Source organism: Phocoena sinus, chromosome 9, assembly GCF_008692025.1.
Source record: "Phocoena sinus isolate mPhoSin1 chromosome 9, mPhoSin1.pri, whole genome shotgun sequence".
NCBI classification, from domain to species: domain Eukaryota; kingdom Metazoa; phylum Chordata; class Mammalia; order Artiodactyla; family Phocoenidae; genus Phocoena; species Phocoena sinus.
Genome location: NC_045771.1, coordinates 27,387,792 through 27,409,654, shown reverse-complemented (window position 1 = coordinate 27,409,654; position 21,863 = coordinate 27,387,792). Strand labels below are relative to the sequence as shown.

The 21,863-nt window shown below is 37.6% G+C and overlaps 1 protein-coding gene across 3 annotated transcripts in view; it reads right to left on the bottom strand.

Annotated features, from left to right (window-relative positions):
* WASL (WASP like actin nucleation promoting factor) overlaps positions 1-21,352 on the bottom strand; it is a 67,332-nt gene extending 45,980 nt beyond the window's left edge. The window contains exon 1 of one of the 3 annotated variants that reach the window (XM_032642822.1): positions 20,101-21,352. In XM_032642822.1, the coding sequence (XP_032498713.1) occupies positions 20,101-20,901 (801 nt within the window). In that variant the 5' untranslated portion in view covers positions 20,902-21,352. The remainder of the gene's footprint in view (positions 1-20,100) is intronic. The other 2 variants (XM_032642821.1, XM_032642823.1) reach the window with 2 other exon arrangements.
* Positions 21,353-21,863: the final 511 nt, after the last annotated feature.

The window sequence follows — 21,863 nt, the reverse complement described above, 5'->3', positions numbered from 1 at the left end:
ATTTATGGATTCCTTATCAGTCTGGTAAAATGAAGTAGATGATATTTAGATGTGGTCTCATCAATGCAGGATATTAGCTAAATGATGGGGGAAATAATTTATTCCCAATCACAAAAAGGAATGCATGTACACCCTCATTCTCATCTATCACACTGCATGTTGGAGACACATGGGATTGTCTTTGTCTAACTCATTATCCTTTCTCATATCCTGATCTTCCATTTCAATTCCATGCTCCCAAAGGCAAAACACCCTGCATCTCACCCTCCTTTTACCTAGCTAACTCTATTCATCTTTCAAATCTCAGTTCAGGGGTCATCTATGGGATGCCTTAAGTGTTAACACTTAACCTAGTATTGTAGCCTACTACTTATGAGGATACGCAACATGAGCTTGCCTAACAAAATACTTTGGTCAGCTTCAGCCATCAAAAATTAGAGGGAGAAAGCAGTGCCTCTTTTCACTAGGCCTTAACAAAGAAGACTCTTCAAAAATGCCAATGGACTGGTTAGGTAATTAGGTCCTTTCAAACTACACAAATGAGTGGGTTAAATATTTTTTAGTGGACTGTAAATACTAAAGAATAAAATGAAAGACAGAATTAAAAGCCAACAAGAAGCAAACATGCTGAGAAACTTAAAGTTCATTTGGAAACAAAAAAAAGCCTGGAACAGGAAAAATTACAATTTCTGATGTAGCTAGTACAGGGGTTTCCCCATTAGCACTCACAGATACTAAGAACAAATCTCCTAGAAGGAAGCCTAATGGAATGTTTCCTTGACAGCAGAGTTGCCATAAATCCTCTGCAGTCTAGCCCATGCACTCAAAAAATATAGGCAAGCATTACTCAAACAATCTTGCCTATGTGGAACAGTAATAAATTTATAAAACACTGAGAGAAAAGTTTTTAGTAATTAACAGGGATGAGAAATATTACATAATCAAAGATAATATAACATACAGTATAAAAGAAGAGCTATAACTGATTGGCAATAACCCTAAAAAGTATTACCATGGTCAAGATGAATAAATTCATAAGATGATTAGATAATTTGCATCCTACAGTAACAACAGACTTTGGGGCAAGGAAATACAACACAGTAAAATATATGGTACCCAAAATGTTCACATAGATGACCTACCTTATCATATAGGCGTTAAAATAAGTTCAGTTCGGTCTATTTAAACCAGGGTAAAGGAATAACTCATTTTAGAAACACTTCCATCAAAACTATTAAAATAATTCAGATCTTACATTTATTAATTCAAACCTTCAGAACCTTAAAATTATCCAAAATTACTCAGGCAACTAGAATTTTCTAGATCATCAAGAAAAATACCCACTCAATTTATTAAATAAGCCATAATTCAGCTATACAATGGGATATTATACAGCTGCTTAAAAAAAAAAATAGAGGCTCTTTAACTCATGATAAAGAAAGACCTTCAAGATACATTGTTATGTGAGAAAAAAGCAAGATATAAAATGAAGGGTATAGTATGCTAACATTTATGTGCAATAGCAGAAGCAAGAATAAATAATTTGCATTGCCTAAATATGCATAAAACCATCTGGAAAAAGACACAGAAAGCTAGTAACAGTTGCCAGCTGTTTAAGGGTTTTCCGTGTGTGCATGGGTTTTGTCAGGCAAGGAGGGACTGGGCAAATAAATGTAGGATAGGATGAAAGAGAAACTTTTCACTTACCTTTCATACACTTAATTTTAAACCATGTAAATATTTTAGCTTTTCAAAAAATTAAATATTGATTTGAAAAATACCACACAAAAGAAAAACAAAAGACCTATTTGTGTCATATCGTGGTATAAGTCTGAGAAAAATAAAAACATCATCTTTCTGATTTAGAAAACTATACCTGAGGAAGCATTTCTAGTAGCTTTTAAAAGCCTTCCCCTTAAAAAGAATTAGAAGTGAACACTGATGAAAATAACATACTACAGTGTCTAAAGCTATAAAGTAAGAGAAAAGCAAACTTTGGCTAGTACCAGGAGATAGCCTATGTCTGTAATGAAGGTCAAAGTCTATGATTTCTTTCACAAACTTTCCCTTTGAGTCTTTTGAACTCTTAAACATGACTAATCAAGTAAGCAAGTTTAAAATACAGTTGGCTCTATCGCTCATATTTGTTACTATATATGCAGCAATTCATAATTATCCAAGCTTTTAAAGATAATCACAGGAATATGCTTATATATTATATATATAAGCACATTTAATTTGCTTGACTTTCATATGTACAATCAAGCTGGGGAAGGACATGCAAAGAGAAGGTTAATCTAAGAGTAAGTAACAGTTTAAATTCAATGTACAACCTAACTTAAGGACTTTAAGTACAACATCTGAGACTCTCCCATACATTATGCATAGGAATTAGATAGGCAAAAAGGGGGGTGGGGATTGCAGATAGGCAAGAATAGTTCTGAAGTTGTTTTTACGATTTACACTTTATAGGGCTTCCCTGGTGGTGCAGTGGTTAAGAACCCGCCTGCCAATGCAGGGGACACGGGTTCGAGCCCTGGTCTGGGAAGATTCCACATGTCGTAGCAACTAAGCCCATGAGCCACAACTACTGAGCCTGCGCTCTAGAGCCCGTGAGCCACAACTACTGAAGCCTGCATGCCTAGAGCCTGTACTCCACAACAAGAGAAGCCACCACAATGAGAAGCCTGCACACCGCAACGAAGAGTAGCCCCCACTCGCCACAACTAGAGAAAGCCTGTGCAGAAATGAAGACCCAACACAGCCAAAAATAAATAAATAATATTAAAAAAAAGATATGTACAAGCTTCCATGCACCTATTAAAAAAAAAAGATTTACACTTTATTACAATTTCAGAGACTTAAAATTGTAGTGTAAAACATTAATAATGATCTAGTCAGTAATTTGAAAAATAAATTTACTCAACAAAACAAGGTTTATATACTTCCTCAGAAAGCTCAATGTTGCTAGTTTCAAAAGGCAATTTTTATTCTAAATGCATGAGCCAACATCTCTAACTCTGGTTATTATTACTGAAATCGAATGACCATGCATAACTAGATGTTAGACTGCAACCCCTACAAAGGAGTAGGAAACTGACTGTATTTAAAAGGTATATCATATTAGTTTTTTTTTTTAAAGAACTTTACCATTTAATAGATCAAGAACTTGTGGGTAGCAGGGGCAGGGGAGTGGGGAAGATGTGAGGATTTTATATAATAAGAACAGCTCTACTACCAGCTTATAAAAACTAGTAACTGGAGTTCCAGCATTCCTCAGTTTTCAGCAAGTTGGTCAATGAAAATAAAGAGAACCAGGAAAAACCCCAAGCTTCCAAAAACACGAAAGACACTCTTACACCTTTACTACCTGCGAATCTAGGATCAAAGTTGTGACTAAAAAAGTACGCCAGTATAGTAGAGAGCAAACATTTTTAACAATGGCACCTAAAGAAGGTTTAGGTCAGTGAGAGACCAAATAAATAATCATGTACTGTATCTTGGTAGGATTTTCACTAGCTTTTATATATATGATAAACTTACCTTGCAGGTCCTGCCTGTCCCCCACCCCCAATACTTCTAATTGTTAGAGAACTGCTGCCTCTTCCCAGGGACAAGCACAGGTGCTACAGCTCAGTCAGTTTAGATTCTCTCCCAGGAATTTAGAATTCCAAACTGAGTCATAAGACTGAGGAGTTCAGGGAAGAGATGAATGGAGTTGAGAGAAGTTCCACTGACTCTTGTTCTCAGAGCTTCCCAGCCTCCTGCTGTTCCTGAAACTTTATTGTTCAATTCTGTTTTGGATTCCATGGGATCCTCTGGTAGCCAATATATTCCTTTTTCCTTAAGCCATAACATTTCATTTACACATCCAATGAAGCACTTATCACTGAATGACTTGTTATAGATTCCTATGTGAGGTATGTTTCACCAATAAACTGTTCATCCTCTAAAGACAAGGGCCATGTATGTTCCCTCAGCCCTAGCACAGTACTTAAAATGCAGTGTGCACTCATTCACTGGATGAAATAAACTGAGAAAGGTGAAAAGTGAAAGGATTCTTTCTTAGAATCATATTAATTATTGCTACATTATCAAAATTATTTTAAATACTTTTTCAAAAAGGTAGAAATTGCTGATCTGTGCTATTTAAATTATTTTTAGACAACAACAGTTCTCTTCTTGGCACTTCACTGACCGAAAAAACATCTACATGACATAGTGAAAAACTTCAGTCAATGCAACCACATTCCTAATATTTTAAATGCCACAAAACACAGGAATTTGCTGCCACCACAACCTCCACCCACAGAAAAGGGGAGTGAGCAAGGGTTTGGGGACAAAAAAAGCATACCAAAGTCAAAACATATTTTTAAAAATAAGAATGTACTTTCCCCACTAATTTTCAAAGCATGTCAAGGCCAGTAAGATGAGCACAGAAGCAGGAAATAATTTCCAGTACATTCAGTTAAATAAACAAACAATGTTGTAGTTTTCAAGTGAACCTAAAAAATAGACAGTGCTCATCTTTTAGAGAATACTCAATCCCATCCATCTGGATCTGGTTCACATTTATAGAATACTTCAACAGTAGAACACACATTCTTCTCAAACTTACGTGGAATAATCACCAAGACAGACCACATTCTAGGCCATAAAACACAACAACAACAAGGAATTCATACACTGTTGTCTGTTCTCAGACAACAATGTAGGAATCAATATAAGAAAGACAGCTGGAAATTTTCAAAACATTTGGGGATTAAATATACTTCTAAATAACACATGGATCAATGAAGTCTCAAGAGAAACTTTAAAACATTTTGAACTAAATGAAAATTAAAACATGGCTTACCAAATTCTGTGGGATGCAGCAAAAGCAGTGCTTAGAGGGAAATTTATAGCACTGAATGCATGTATGAGAAAAGAAAAAAAGATCTAAAATCAATAACCTAAGCATCTACTTTGGGAAACTAGAAAATGAAGAGCAAATTAAATCCAAAGTAAACAAAAGAAGAAAAATAAAATTTATAGCAGAAATCAATGCAATTGAAAACAGGAGGAAAGAAATCAAAAGACAAAAAAGAGATAAGACACAAATTAATAACATCAGGGCCCAGAAGTAGACCCACACAAACATATCCAACTGATCTTTGACAAAGGAGCAAAAACAATTCCATGGAGAAAGGATAATCTTTCCTGAAATACGGACATCCACTTACAGAAAAAAAAAAAAAAATCTAGATACTGATCTTACACATTTCACAAAAATTAGTTCTAAGTTGATCACAGATTTAATTGTCAAGTGTGAATCTAAATAACTTCTAAAAGATAACATAGAAAATGTACATGACCTTGGGTTTCATGATGACTTTTTAGGAACAAGAGCAAAAGCACAACCTGTCAAAGAGGAAACTGATAAATTGGGCTTCATTAAAATTAAAACTTCTGGGGCTTCTCTGGTGGCGCAGTGGTTGAGAGTCCACCTGCCGATGCAGGGGACACGGGTTCGTGCCCCGGTCCAGGAAGATCCCACGTGCCGCAGAGCGGCTGAGTCCGTGAGCCATGGCCGCTGAGCCTGTGCGTCCGGAGCCTGTTGCTCCGCAACGAGAGAGGCCACAACAGTGAGAGGCCCGCATACCGCAAAAAAAAAAAAAAAAAAAAAAAAAAAAAAAAATTAAAACTTCTGCTCTGCAAAAGAAACTGATAAATGAATGAAAAGCCACAGACCAAATAAAAATATATACAAAATGCATATATGATAAAGGATGTACATCCAAAACAGGCAAAGAACTCTTAAAACTCAATAAGAATAAATTAACAATCCAACTAAAACTTGGGCAAAAAGACTGAACAGACACCTCACCAAAGAAGATACACAGATGGCAAATAAGCATACAAAAAGATACTCAACATCGTATGGCATCAGGACTTGCTAATTAAAACGATGAGCTATGACGATAAACCTATTAGAATAACTAAAATCCAAAATACTGCTAACACCAAATGCTGATGAGAATGTGTAACAGGAACTCTCATTTATCCCTGGTAGGAATACAAAATGCAACAGCCAGTTTGGAAGACAGTTTGTCAGTTTCTCACAAAGTTAAACACAGGTTTCCCATATGACACAGCAAACATGCTCCTAGATATTTACCAAAATCAACTGTAAACTTACGTCCATGCACAAACCAGCAAATGAGTGTTTATAGCAGCTTTATTCATAACTGCCAAACATTGAAGAAATTGCAATTTCTTTTAATAGGTGAATGGATAAATAAACTGTGGTATATCCACACTAAAATGCAATATTTTTCATCAATAAAAAGTAACAAGATATCAAGCCACATAAAGGCATGGAGGAATCTTAGATGCATATTGCTGAGTGAAAGAAACCAGTTTGTAAATACCACCTACTGCATGGTTCCAACTATGACATTCTGGAAAAGGCAAAATTATAAAGAAGGTAAAATATCAATGGACCCTAGGGTTTCAGCAGGAGAGAGGAGGGATAAATAGGTGGAGGAGAGGGTATTTTTAGGGCAGTGAAACTATTCTGTGTGATACTGCAATGGTGGGTATATGACATGCATTTGTGAAAACCAAAACTTATATATCTGTACAGACTAAAACCTAGTGTAAACTATGGACTTTAGCTAGTAATAATGTATCAATACTGGTTCATCAATTTTAACAAATGTATCATATTAATGCAAGGTATTCATAATAGGGGAAAGTGGGGGTGGGGAGAGGGAGACAGGGTAACATAAACCCTCTATACTTTCCACACGATTTTTCTGTAAATCTAAACCAGCTGAAAAAATAAAGTCTATTAATAAAAAAAGATACAAGCTAACTATCTATATTAGAAATCAGACCTTCAAACATAAATTTGGACCACAGCCAAGAATAATCAGATAATTGAGGAAACGGGAGCAAAGAAGAGAGCAACTACATGAATATTAATTGAAAATTTTTTTGAATGATGAGAACTTAAAAAAAAAATTAGTATCTTCAGATATATTTAATTAGTTATTATTGCAAAAGGAGGGGGAGGCTGCTCTTAAAATACAGCAACTAGCAAATGCAGAATACTTTGATGGAAAATAAAAAATAACACCTTACCATTAAAAATTCAAAGATAAGTGTCACAATATCTGGTATCCAATAAAAAAGTTACCAAGTACGTGAAAAAGCTCTTACCATGCTAGAGCAAAGATAGAACATGTTAAGTAGAAACATAGAACATACTTTTTAAAATCCAAATTAAACCCCAGAGATGAAAACTATAACATCTGAGATGAAAAAACTAACATCTAAGTGGTATTAATGGCAGATTAGACATTGTAGACAAAAAAGATTAGTGACTTTAAAGACATAGCACTAGCTACTATCTAAAAGAAACAGCGAGAGAATAAGATGGAAAGAAAAAAAAAGAGCTGTACAGTAGTGAAGTCTAGGACAACTTCAAGCAGTCTATATGTGTCTAGTGTTTTTGAAGTCAAGCTTTTTTTGGGAGGGCGTGGATATTTGGGGGGAAAAAAGACTGAAAATTTTCCAAACTTGATATAAACTTACTATAAACTCACATATCCAAGAAGTTTAAGAAATCCCAACATAAGAAACAATAAGAAAACTAGAGCAAAGCACATCATAATCAGAGGCCTTAAAACCAGTAATAAAGAGAAAAATCTTAGAGGTGATCAGAGAAAAAAGACATGTTGTATACAGAAGATTAAAGAAAAGGACAACAGCAAATTTCCTGTCAGCAGTAACTGCAAACCAGAAGATACTGGAGCAACATCTTTACAGAAAGAAGAAAAACAAAAAACAAAAAAACTATCAATCTAGAATTATATATCCAGAAAAAATATCTTTCAAGATTCAGGGCAAGATATAGACTTTTTCAGAGATACAAAGCTGAAAGAATTTACCAGCAGCAGACCTGTACTACAAGAAATGTTTAAGCGGGGGGGGGGGGCGGGGAAGAAAGAAAAGGAAGGAAGGAACGAAGGGAGGGAGGGAGAGGAAAAAATACTCTGAAGAAAACTGATAGCAGAGAGAAGTCTGGATCTAGACAAAGGAATTAAAGGCAACAGAAATGATAACAAGTGGATAAATATAAGAATTTTTTTTCCTTACCATCAAATCTCCTTAAAAGATACTTGAATCATTATGGCAAAATAACAATGTATCAAGGAATTTAAAGGAAAAATGTATGGCAACAATATAGCATAATGGCTTGAAGGGAAGAAATGGAACTGTGCTATTGTACAGTTCTTATACTAAATGTGAAGTGATATAATAGCCTTTGAAGGTAGACTGTAATAAGTTATATACTGTAAGCCCTAAAGCAACTACAGAAACAAAATAAAGAGTTACAACCAATAAACCAGAAAAAGAGGTTAAAAGAAAATTAAAAAATACTAATCCAATCTAAAGAAAGCCAGAAAGAGGAGGAGGAAAGGAACAAAGAAAATGTGAGACAAACAGAAAACAAGTAGCAAGATGGTAGATTTAAACCCAATCATATCAATAATCATCTAATTAAATGTAAATGGTCTAAACACCCAAAGTAAATACTACCAGACTGGGCTTAAAAAGCAAGACCTAACTATGTGCCGCCTATATGAAACCCATTTTAAGTATGAACACTCAAAGAGATTAAAAATAAAAGAATGCAAAAAAATTATAACACCAATCAAAAGAAAGCTTCAGTAGCTTTATTAATAACAAAGTTGACTTCAGAGCAAAGTATATCAGGGACAAAGGGGGTCATTTCATGATGGTCAACTCTTCAAACAGGACATAACTGTTGTAAATGTTTATGTACATGATAAACAGGTTCAAAACAAGTGAAGAGAAACTGATAGAACTGCAAAGTGAAACAAATTCATAACAGTGGAAGAATTCAATGCCTTTCTCTCAAAAAATTGATAGAGCAAGTAGAAAATCAGTAAGGAGAGAGACGACTTAAACTACACTACGGACCATCTTGATATAATTAACATTTTCTGAACACTCCACACAACAGTGGAGTACACATTATTTTCAAAGGCATGTGCAATGCCAATTTAGACCATATTCTTATCAATAAAAAGGATCCATGTATTTTCTAACATAATAGAATTAAGTTACAGAAATTCTGATAGAAATCAGTAACAGAAAGACATCTGGAAAATCCCTAAATCTTTGGACACTAAATTGCATACTTCTAGAAAACCTGTGGGTCAAAGAAATGAAAAGGAAAATTTCATTTAATTTAAATTAAATGAAAAAACAACATGTCCAATATGTGGGATGCCAGTAAAGCAGTATTTACAAGAAAATGTATAGCACTAAATCTCTACATTAGAAAAAGAAAAAGGTCTCAAATCAATTACCTGAGTAGTTACCACCTTAAAAAAGAAAAGCAATTTAAACCCAATGTAAGCAAAAGGAAATAATATCAGAACAGAAATCAATAAAATAGAAAACAAGAAAAACAACAGAAATCAGTTAAACTTAAATCTGTTAAGAAAATCAATAAAAATAACAAATCTCTAGCCAGACTGATTAGGACAAAAAAAACCTTATATAATGCCTGCTATTTATTTCCAAATAATACAGGAAAGGCAAAAGTGGGTAGCGATATAAAGCAAACAAGACTGGCCATGATTGATGCCCACTAAAGCTCAGTGACAGGTCCACGTAGATTCATTATCCTATTTTACTTTGTATATGTTTAAAAGTTTCCATAATAAAAATGTTAAAAAAAAAAAGCATGAGGTCAATCTATATGTACATAATATAATCTGCCCAGAATATGACCCCTTTCAGGTAAAATGCAGAGATACGTATTCATATACATACATACAAACAAAAAGGAAGGGAAAGAGACACATCAAAACCTTAAGAGCTTTCTATGGAGCCTAATTGTATTAGGGGATGAGAAGTGTAAAGGGCTGTTTTAACTCCAAATAGTGCAGACTGTGTGCGTGTGTGTGTGTGTGTGTGTGTGTGGTGTGTGTCTAAACAATGAGTATAAATGGGTATCACTTTTGTACCTAAAAAAAAAAAAAAATTTTAATGGCTAGTACGGACGATATGAAAACTATATAACTACAGAAGGAAATAAGACAAGTGGCAAATAAAACAGACTTGCTTGCCAATGGAAATCCCCACTATGTCAATTTTTCTTAAATTCATCTACAAATCCAATGTTATTTTAAAGCAAATATTCTTTTGGTGGGAGATGGGGTGGGAGGTAGTCTTGAAAAAATACTAAGCATAGGCACATAAAAATAGCTAGAAAATACTGAAAAGGAGAGTAATAAGGGACTTTAATCAAACTATGTCATAATTATAAAGCTATACTAATTAAAAATTCAGTATACTGGCAAAGAAATAAACAAAAAATAAGAGAATGGAGAAATGGATCTAAGTACATCTGGTAAGACAGTGTTTCAAATAGGTGGGAGAAAATCAATTGCTCAATAAATGACATTGTTTGTAAAAAGGTAGCACTGGCTTTCTACTACCCTTGTTTTCCAAAGTCACTTCCAGAAAGATCAAAGATAACACGTACAAAATAAGACCATAGAAGTACTAGGAAAATGTGAGTAAATATTTTTGCAGATCTCAACTAGGACAGTATTAAATAAGAACTTGATATTCTAGAAAGATTATCATATTTAACTACACAAAATTTAAAACTTATGCAATGACTAAAAATACTCGTCGAAAAATAAAATGATGAACTGCCAAAAAATACTGTAAAATTACTATCCCTAAAGAGTTCTTTAAGTCACTAAGAAAAAACAACCCAATAGAAAAATGGGCTAAAGACAAGAATAGGCATTTCACAGAAGAAATATAAATGACTGACATGAAAAAATATTTAACTTCACTAAAAACTACAAATCAAACAATGAGATTTTTTTGACCAGTGAAACTGTCAGAAGCAAAAAAAGATTTTTAAATTCTAGTGTTGATGTGACTATACAGAGTTTGGTAACACCTGTTTTGTAAGATAATTCAGCAGTATCTATTACTATTTTTTAATACTCATGCTCTCTGACTTCACTGCTTTGAATTTACTCTATAGAAATACTTGGAAAGGATACAAAGAAATAGGTATTTGAATGTTCATTACAGCACTGTTTCTAAAAATACACTGTTTATAAAAATACCCATTGTTATGGGTTGAATTGTGTCTCCCTAAAAAATACACTTAAGTCCTAACCCCTGTATCTGTGAATGTGACCATATATCGAAAAAGATTCTTTGCAGATGTAACCAAGTTAAGCTGAGGTCATTAGGGTTGACACTAGTCCAATGACTGGTGTCCTTATACAAAAAGAAGACAGAGAAACAGACAAGCAGAAAACATCCTGTGATGATTACATAGGTAGAGACTGGAGTGATGAATCTATAAGCTGAAGAATATCAAGGATGGTCAGCAGATGCCACAAGCTAGGAGATGCATGGGACAGATTCTCTTTCAGTGCCACCAAAAGGAACCAACCCTACCAACACCTTTATTTTAGACTTCCAGCCTCTAGAAATGAGAGAGATTAAATTTGTTTTTTTAAGCCACACAGTTTGTGGTACCTTGTTAAACTAGCCCTAGGAAACTATGAGAGGTTAATAAGCTATAAGAAATACATAAAATATAGGATGTAGTAATGAAAAGGATGCACCAGATATAAATGAACATGGAAATGTTTGAAAGATATACAATATAAGTGAAAAAGTTAAGTTGCAGAATACCACTTCTCTGGTAAGTTAAGTTGCAGAATACCACTTCTCCCCCTTCAACTCCTCACTGAAACCCATCCTTTTCAAATGATGGTCAAGTCAAATATGGACTAGACTGCCTCCCTCTGTAATCTTCACATGCACACCTTCATGATTCTAACTCCACTCCTAAGGCCTCAATAACCAACACTGTAAAAAGGATTCCAACAGCTCTAATCCTACAATTTCTACTATTTAGCCATTTCCACAAGGAGGTTCTGTTGTCATCTTGAATTCAAAGAGCCAACCAAGTACTGACATTTTTTTCTTCACAATGTTTCTAGAATAGAGCCTTGGAATGGCAACTAGATTTCATCAACTGTGAACTTGGACTGATTGGTAGTGGCTGTGTGTAGGACAAAGTAGGAAAAAATGCTGTGAGTGATAAGTGGTGTCTGCCATGAGAGCAAAGGCCAAGGATTTACTATCCTTCATAATCCTTTTTCCGTACCAGATGCTGCTACAATTCAGGTTCCTTAGCCAGGCCAGGTCTGGTCTGCTAAGATAATGAATAAGAAACTGTTTAGTAAACTTTAAACTGTTAATTATTCTTATTACGAATAATAATTTCCAGTTTTCCCCATTCCTAGATCCTTCCTATCTTGACATTTTTTGAATCAAAATCTTTGTGACTTCTCCCTACTTAGGGACTAAAGCTCAATCCCTAGGTTTGACGTTCAAGGTCTTCTAAAATCTGGCCTCAATTTATCTTTCGAACTTATCATTCACTATCTCCTCAAGCAAATACCATTCTCAGTTCTAGCCAAGTCAGTCTATTCCGTATTGCAGAACACTCCATGAAAATTTTCTTCTCCTAAATTGCTCACACATTTTCCTACACTTGAACTGGGCTACTTCCTTGTACTGACATAAATTCTGTAGGCCATTTAAGGTTCTCATGCTCAAACCCCACAATGATGTATTAAAACCCACAGTGATACACCTATCTCTCCTATTATTCAAAACTTTATTATATGCTGGCTTGTAAAACTATCTTTACATGCATAATTTTTGTCTTCCCTGGCTTAGTGAACAACTGAGGGGTAAGGACTAAATCTTCCCTACCCTTTCCATGTAGTCCAAGATACCGGGAAGGTGTTATGTACTCAGCAAATCCTCAATTCTTGATCATGACTATATTTTATTAATAAGAATAGAGGAAATCATTTGATTAGCTTCATGCACTGCATACAAATCAATAAGCTCCTTTACTACTGTGAATATTTCTTAGGTATTTAGGTATCCTCTGATATTTTTATGGCAACAAAAGTATTCACCTTACTGGAGGGAGAATTTCATTTAAAATTTTTTATTTTGGAGCCAAAAAAATGATAAACAACTTCACCTCTATTTTAATACTTAAAAACACTAGATAATTTTAGCTTCTCCAAGTTTAATATGAAAGTTTAACTTTAAAATCAAACTTTAAAATATTTCATTGTCCTAAAGTTACTGGGTATTTGTCTGATGATAATTTCGATCTCCTCATATTTTTAACAGCATTTTATATTCCCAGATGTCTTTCGAATTTCCTTTTGTTTCAATTTATCTGGTCTTTAATGAGTACTCCTTTTATAGAGACAGATTTCTATAGTAATCTTCAGGTCAAGTAAAAAATAAGTTAAAAAGCCAAATCATCATGGCAGAGGAACGAGGACATAGAGAACAATTAAACTAACAGATAGTCATAGTAATTGAAATATGAAGTTACTACAAATCTTTCATTTGATTTTATTTTCTAAAGGGAGTTCTTCTAGATTCATCTCTTCAACATTACGCCAGTTATTTGGTTTCTTTAAAAAAAAAAAAGGGTAATAGGGACTTCCCTGGTGGTCCAGTGGTTAAGACGCCATGCTCTGTACAGGGGGCCCGGGTTCCATCCTGGTCAGGGAACTAGATTCCGCATGCCGCAAGTGAAAATCCCGCATGCCGCAACTAAGCCCCGGCGCAGCCAAATAAATAAATAAATAAATAATTTTTTTTAATAGATGCTTTTCTAAATAAAGGGTCATAAAGTCCTTTACAACACATTAACTCCAAAGGGAAACTGATGTTTTCTAATAATTCCACTCTCTTATATTAACACTATAGTGATGTAATCCTCTATTTCCAAGAATACTGATAGATACAATAAAGAAAAACAATACATTTTTGTTACACTACATTTATGAATATAGTTAAATATGCCAAATGTCTTTTAATTAGTAAACAATACTTAAAAAAATACCAGATTGTTCAGTTATACAGCAATAAGAATTTTATTTACAGTTAACAATATATATTATATTACTCTGGAGAAGAGTGTATAAACTTGTTTTGCTTCCGGAACCTTTACAATGAAAGTGAACTCTATTAATAATGCTGAGTTCTTATCTGTTGGATCAAAGCTATGACTCTCAGACAGAATAATTTATAATGAAGCTGAACTCCATCTGCTCTTCTAAACCTCAACTTTTAATCATTCTAAAATAACCAAGTCAGTTCACTATAACTACTGAGTCTAACACTTAAAACTAAAAACTTAAAAAAAAAAAACCTTATTTTTAACCTTAGGTAATAAGCAATAAAAGGTAACACCAAACTATCATATCACTAATAAAGTTTCATGTAAGAAATGAGGTTCTAGACGGAACTGGTTAACAAAAGAGGAACTCTTTAAAATAACTCTATCTTAATTAAAAGGCATACTTATAATAAGCCAAAAATTCCTTGTAATTAGAACAAATAATTAATAATTCAAAGTTAGTTAAGAGCTGATTATTCTATTACTAATGCTTTTTAATTCTGTTTACCCTGGCGTTTCTACAGTAAAATATCTATCAAATTATGATGCTAAGAAAAAGGTGAGTTAGAAATGGGAATCTGCAGTGAAATGACTGTAGATTATCTACCTTGCACTTAGATATATACTATCTTTGTCTCCACTGATCAAAACACACATATGCCAAGGTTAACAGCTCTGTTCTTTCCCTGATAGAGTCCCTGGCAACTAGAACATTTAGAGTGGTAGAACATTAAAGGTGGAAAGACTGTGGTGTTATCTGTCCAACCACTCCTTTTCAGACCAGGAAAGTGAGGTTCAGGAAGGTAGATACCTGTTCACATTCACAATTAATTGGTGGCAGAGCATGGACTAAAACCCAGGAACTCCTATCTCTTATACCAGTATCCCTTTTTTCCTTTCCGGTCAGCAGCCAGAGGGGCTTAGGCTGCCCAGAAATTCCCCAAAGAGATTTGTTCCAGCTGCTGCTTAACTCTTAATTTACATACTCTATAATGTACTGACTTTAAGCCAAAATGTTAGAATTAATTTACCTAAATCAAAACAAATACAATATACAGTTCAAGATTTTACTTTAAAACCTTTCTGCCAGTAACAAGAAATCTAAACCAAGTAGTGAATAGTATTAATGACAACATTCTTTCACATGCTTCTCCAACTCCCAGAACACTTTGTAAGTGGCCGGCGTTCTAACTGCTTTACACACATTATTGCATTATTCTCTGAAATCCTTGACTAAGTCCATTTTACAAATCTAGACACTAAGGCTCATACTTGTTAAGAAATATGACTATACTATAGAGCTAAGAATAACAAAAAAAAGGATATATAAACCCAGATCTGCTGGATTCTTCTAAATCTCCTGTGCTTATAGTTCACCCCGTATGACACTCACTTTTGTACTCACCTTTTCCCTCTTCACTAGCCTAGGTTGCCTTCATGTCTTTGTCTATTCCAAATCCTGTGAATTTTTACCTTTTTTTTTCTCCTTAAATATCAGTCAAGGTGAAATACATTCCCAGCACTAACTTCCCTCCGGGACCGCCTCAATTTAGGGCTTCATCAAGACAATCATCCCTCGTAGGCACCTCTCTCTCTAAACCTATTTAAGAATTTAGCACAGAAACAAATGTTGGACAGCTACTGCTACCAACTACATTAGTTCAGCAGAAGAATTAAACCACTTTGTTCTCCTAATAAATGAAGACTGAAGTCCAGATACCATCTGTATTAGAAACTGAAGGTTTTAACAACTTGATCAAGCAATGAGAAATGCTGAATGAACTCCTAAGGAGTAAACAAGTTAGCTATTATATTTATGCAATCAGTAAGTATTCAGTGATCTGTATGCTGGTTATTATAAAAATTATAGAAGACTATGTAGGCATAAGGTCTAATCTCCCAGAATTATATATAGGGTGAGAAAACAAACAAAAAACTAAAGACTTTAAGCAAGTTTAAAACAAGTACTGAGGAACTAAAGAAAATAAAAATTAAACTTAGTTAACAAAAATGCCTTCTTAAATATCACTAAATCCTGAAACAAAACAAATGAGTATGCAGGGAATGGTAATAGTTAACATTTCTAACCCCAATCCATCTGGACCAGAGGGATAGTATAAGGTTTTGTTTTCTCCCAATCCTTAATTTCTTACTTATTCAGGAATGTATATATTTAACTTTTCTTGGCAAGATGGATATACTCTTTACAGAAAATAAGTTAAATCACACACATGAAAGGCAACAGAACTAACTACAAAACTAGACCTAGTAATCTTGTTTCTAACCCTTCTTAATTGTTCTAAGAAAATACCACCAGCTAATAAATTGCAACAGAACTATTAACTTTATGTAAAATTACATAACATATATTTACACATAACTTTAAATAAACCCTCAACTTTTTCAAAATCTATTTTTAAAAACTGTGGTAAAACTATAGCTTTACTGAAAATTCACCTCCTCCATGAAAACAATCAGCAACCTAGAGTTTCATTAACATCTAGGCATATTTACATCTAGTGACACATGCATGTTTCTGCATACTTTTTCTGCTGGTGGTTTTATACCTGCCTTTTCCCCAGTTCCCTTCCTTCATGCCCTCTACCTAAGGGGGATGAAATCCTACTGGAGTCTTTTGCTCCTTTATCCCACTAGCACTGCTTTAATTCACACCCTCATCATATTTCATGCAGGTGATTGTAAACACGTATCTGATCTCCTTTGCCTCCAATCTAACAACCCTCAATCCACCTTCTATAATAGAGTGCCTCTACCTTTCTCCCCAAACTTTCTAAAAGTCAAATCTGATCTTGTGGTACCCCACTAACTAGTGCAATACTTCCTCAACTGCATCTCTTACACCTATGAAATACACATTGTTATCTGAAGGGGTTAGAGAAATGCTGTCCTGAAAGAATTTATGGACCAAAGATTGAGGGAAAACCTATTAACATTTCCAATGTGCTTCAGGATTACCCTATTAGAAAACAGTGGATTTTAGCAGTGGTTCTCAAACTGTGATATAAGTTGGAGACTTCTATTAAGCATGCTAAAAATAGAAATGTCCAATTACACCTCAGACTCAATGAATTTGAATATTATCTAGGAATTTGGCCTAGCCATATGCATTTGTAATAATCTCCCCAATGATTCCAATGCATACCTAAACTTGAGACCCCTTCTTGCTCCATAACATACTATTAGGAGGTCCCCTGACTTCCCAAGCTGTTTCATACCTCGCATCAACCTGGGGGGTAGTCGGCCCTCCAAATCTCTGGACACGGAGGGCTGACTGCAAGGGACTTGAGCACCAGATGATGACTATACCTACTAATCTTAAATGTTCAGGTACTGACCATTCTAAAAAGTGTTTACTCATCCTCTCTTCTGATCTCCTTAACTTTTATAAAAATAATAGCATCTACACATATAGTCCTTCTAATCCACACAACCACCCCAAGAGATAGTATCCTTATTTTAGAAAAGAGAAAACCAATGCTAGGACAGGGGGCTTAAGAAACTTGTCCAAAGTGACCATATGAGTTTAAACCCTGATCTGCTGATTACAAAGCCAGGATACAGGATTTTCCATTGTGACATGCAGCCTCTTGCACATCACTCTGAAGTACTGACATACTCATCAGTTTACACATTTGTTTCTCTTTTTAGATATAGTAAGCTCCCTTAGTGCAGGCATCAACCCTGATTTTGACCTCAACATTTAGCTACTCAATACATATTTGCTGAGTGAAAGAAGGAATAAACTCCTTGAGAGCTGGGACTACAACTACTCCTGTTTCATTTCCTGAATTCTTAGATAGAGTTCTGAATACATCTTGCTAAACAAATCTGGTCTGACCTATAAATCTCATTGCTTCATTTTTCTTTTTAATGAGACCATGTATTTCAGTATTGTACAAAAAACTGCATAGTCAGCAAAGGAAAAAAAAGGATTGTTCCAGAAAATTAACATATCATTCTTTACTCTGTAATAATTGGAGACTTCAAATATTAAAGTTAATCTCCGCAACCATTTCACACCACAAGAGCAGGTAACTACAACAGTGTGGTTTTAAATGACAGAAATTCATTCTCTATCGCTGTATTCTTCCACATCAGTCATTTTTTTGAAACCAGTAAACATTGCAGGTAAGTACAGAGCAATTAGTCAGTATACTTGGGTATAAATGTAATGTCCTTCCTGCTTAAAGTTAATGCGTCTGGTAGGTAACACATGGTACAACTACTTGCTTTCTGATACAGATTACACAACAAAAGTGGTAAACCCACAAACTTTAAATAATGTCATTTTTAAAGTACTGAAGATTTTCCTAAGTTGAAAATATTCAAAAATTAGTGCTGCTTTAAGAGTCTTACACTTTAATTATATCAGTTTCTGATGAAAAATAGAAGTTACTATTCCTTTCATACCACTTTTAAATAAGTCAATAACAAGTAAGAAAAAAAACTCTTCTAAAACAACATGATGTAGTGGAAAGTACAACAGAGTAGGCATCAGGAGTCCTGGTTTTCTAGTTCTGGTTACATTACTAAATTGCTGGGTGACTTCGGGCTCACTGGCTCAGTTTTCTCATTGGTTTAAAAAGTGTGTGTGGGGAGTAAAGGGCTTGACTGCCCTTACAGTTGTTTCCCCCAGTTCTCATTTTAAGCCACCCCCCTCATTTTATTCTTCTAATCAGGTCTAACTTCTGAAATCTGAAACACATCTGAACTGAATGTAATGATTCAATCTCCTACTGGATGGCACAGGATCCTTACAAAGGGTAAACTCCTAGAAAGTTAACAATTAGAACCTGTCTAATCCCAACTTCTCAAACAGGCAGGTAGAGTCTGGTTTGACACCCTTAGCACTACTAAGAAAAGCTGTAAAAGGTACAGCCCTGTTGGCATTTCACTTGGTGCTTCCCGGGTTCCAGTGGCACATACTCCGCAGGTGTTAAGCAGTAAAGAGGGGAGAAAGGGACCCAAACAGCGTTCCAACAAACTCAACCACAGTTCAACCCAGCCAGCGCAGTAAGATGCAGCCTAACGAGGCCTATCCCGCAGAGCAGAACCTCCCCACCCGCAGAAGTGCCAGCGGCCCGTGTAATGAACGCTTCCGTCAACAACACACATTCCCCTTCCCACAGCAGAGCTGCTCGCTCCCAACCGGCAATCGGGGCTTGGACCAGGCCTCACTGCACGAACCTAAGAACCATGCTCAGACCCCCAAAGGCCAAGAACTGCTGGAGACTGCGGTTCCTCTGCGCTTGGTGTGGGAGAGCAACATCTCCCACCAATGGAAAGAAAGAAAGAAAAGAAAACAAACAAAAAAAAAACCCAAAATCAAAAAACAGTGGAGAGGAGAGAAAAACCAGGCCTGGGCGAGACCGCTGGAGAAATAAACCTCGTTTCTCTGCAATGGGGAGCAGTAGCATTTCCTGCCCTCATTCTGAACAGACGCACTCGACTTCATTCCTCAAAGGAATGAAGATCCTCAAAGGAAATTTAAAAACCACCTTATGGTCCGATTCATTCATATTTGGGCCTCGGTCCCCGACCGACCCACTCCTGAAACCTCTGGCATTGTGAAGAAAGGCGCCCCCAGATCGGCTGTAGGTGGAGAAGCGAGGGCCAGTCCAGGGGCCCAGTTACTAAGACCAAGCAGCTCGGGCAAGAAGAAAATCCCCGTGAGGCCTGACAGTAAAGTCTGAGTCAGCAGCAAGGGCACGGACCCGGGTCCGACCGAGCAGGGCTCCAGGGCAGGCCTGCGGAGGTGACACTTCCCTGCGTGCTCCCCGGGCAGGTCCGGGAGGCGGCGTCCGGCCGCGCCGGCCCGCACCCAGGAAGCCGGGCCGGATGGCAGACGCGGGGCCGAAGGACCGACGCGGGGCCGGAGGGCCGACGGGAGGCCTGGCCGGCAGCACCACCGCCCACCCGCGCCGCTCCCGCCTCCTTCCCCACTCCCACTTCCCGGCCCTCCAGCCCGGGCCCGTGAGGTAAGGTCGGGGGCGGCGACGCGGGTCTCGGCCACTGACCACACATTTCTTGCCCAGGAAGGTGAAGAGGGACTCGTTCTCCTGCGGGGTGAGCAGCAGGGACCCCACGTTAGTGACCCTCCGCGGCGGCGGCGGCTGCTGCTGGCCGGAGCTCATGGTTTCGCCGGTGGGGTAGGGAGGCCAGGGCCGTCTCCTCCAGCGAGTGGGCGAGCGCTCGTCCCCTTTCTCGGTGACAGGGGCGGGAGGAGGGTAATCAGAGGCGCAGCATCTCGCAGCTCCGCCGGCGCGGGGAGGAGGCCACGGGAAGGAGGAGTCGACAGCGGGCCGCGCTGAGAAAGGGAACTCCCAGCTCCGGCCGGCCCAGGCTCTGGCCGGAGGCTCGTTGTCTTCGCACTCCGGCGACTGCGCTAAACTCCCAACTCCTCCTCCAACCCTCCTTCCGCGGCGGCGGCGGCGGCAGCAGCAGCAGCGGCGGCGGCCGCACAATTCAACATGGCAGCGGGGACGGGCGAGACCACAGGACGCAAGACGCGGGGGAGCGCGCCGGAAACGCGCGTCTGCGGCCCCGGGAGGACCCCCCCCCCCACGTCGCGGCTGGCTTCGCCGCGCCGGACCGAGGCCACGCCCCCTTCCGGCCGAGGGGCGGCCGGATGCGGGGCTGCGGGTCAGGCGCGGGCTACCGGGTCTGGGCTCGTTTCTCGGGTGTTTTCCGCTGGCAGAGGCCTGGAGGGAGGAGGCGTCAGGTCTCCGTGGCCGAGCTGCCCGTCTCTCTTCTGCGGACGCACACCTTTGCGGAGCTTCAGTGCAGACCCAGGTCATGCTCCGCGTACGAGGTCGCATTTCTGGGGCGCGACAGCCGGACGTTCACACCACTTGTCAGAAAGGTCTGGAATCTGCAGACGGAAAATGGGAGAAGGGACGCGCTCCCCCGTGCTCCTTGCTGGTTCCGTCAGAGCCGCAGGTGCTTACGGTTTCTCAGAGTTTGTCCAGACTTCAGCAGTGGGAGTGGGAGTGAAGGACCAGGTCTCTCCCAGAATTCTGAAACAGAGATCTTGCTGATGGATGTTCCGAGAAAGCAGACCCACTTAGAAAAGATCTCTACCGCCCGCTGGTGTGTCTCGTAGGACAAATGTGTTTGTAACATTTCAGTTCAGCCTCTTCTCCAAGAGTCCTCCACACATTTCCCCCCGCCTGTTTTGTGAATTGAAAAATATTTCTTTTTCCCCCCTCTCGTCTTTTTCCTTCTCTCAAACCCCAAAGATTTTGTGTTCTTTTTATCCAAAATGAATGTGCCCATTTTGGGGTGTCACCCAGGGAAATACATATTGTGATTTAATCCTTAGAACTTATAGATCTCAGGAGTTTTTTTTTTTTTTTGTATGTCTCAGAATACTGAAAGCCACCTAGGATAACCCGCTTTGTTCAGTAAATTAAATACTAGACAGCTGTATTAAAACCAAGTTTTGGAATATGTAAATGATAAATAATACCCACTGCTGTGAATTATAAATAAGCATCTCCACTTTAAACAAATTAGCATTTATTGCATAAACTTTACCATCATGTTTGCTTGCTATTCGGTTAAAACAAAAGAGTTACCTATATTAAACTTAGGACATCTATCCTTTGCCAAATGAAATTTGGTAAAACTATTTGATTTTAATATTTCTGAAAGCTCCCAGTACAAATCTTGGATGTACTAAACAGATTGCTAAACCATTATCAATACACTTTAAAAATATAAAATATTTGGGCGTCCCTGGTGGCTCAGTGGTTGAGAGTCCGCCTGCCGATGCAGCGGA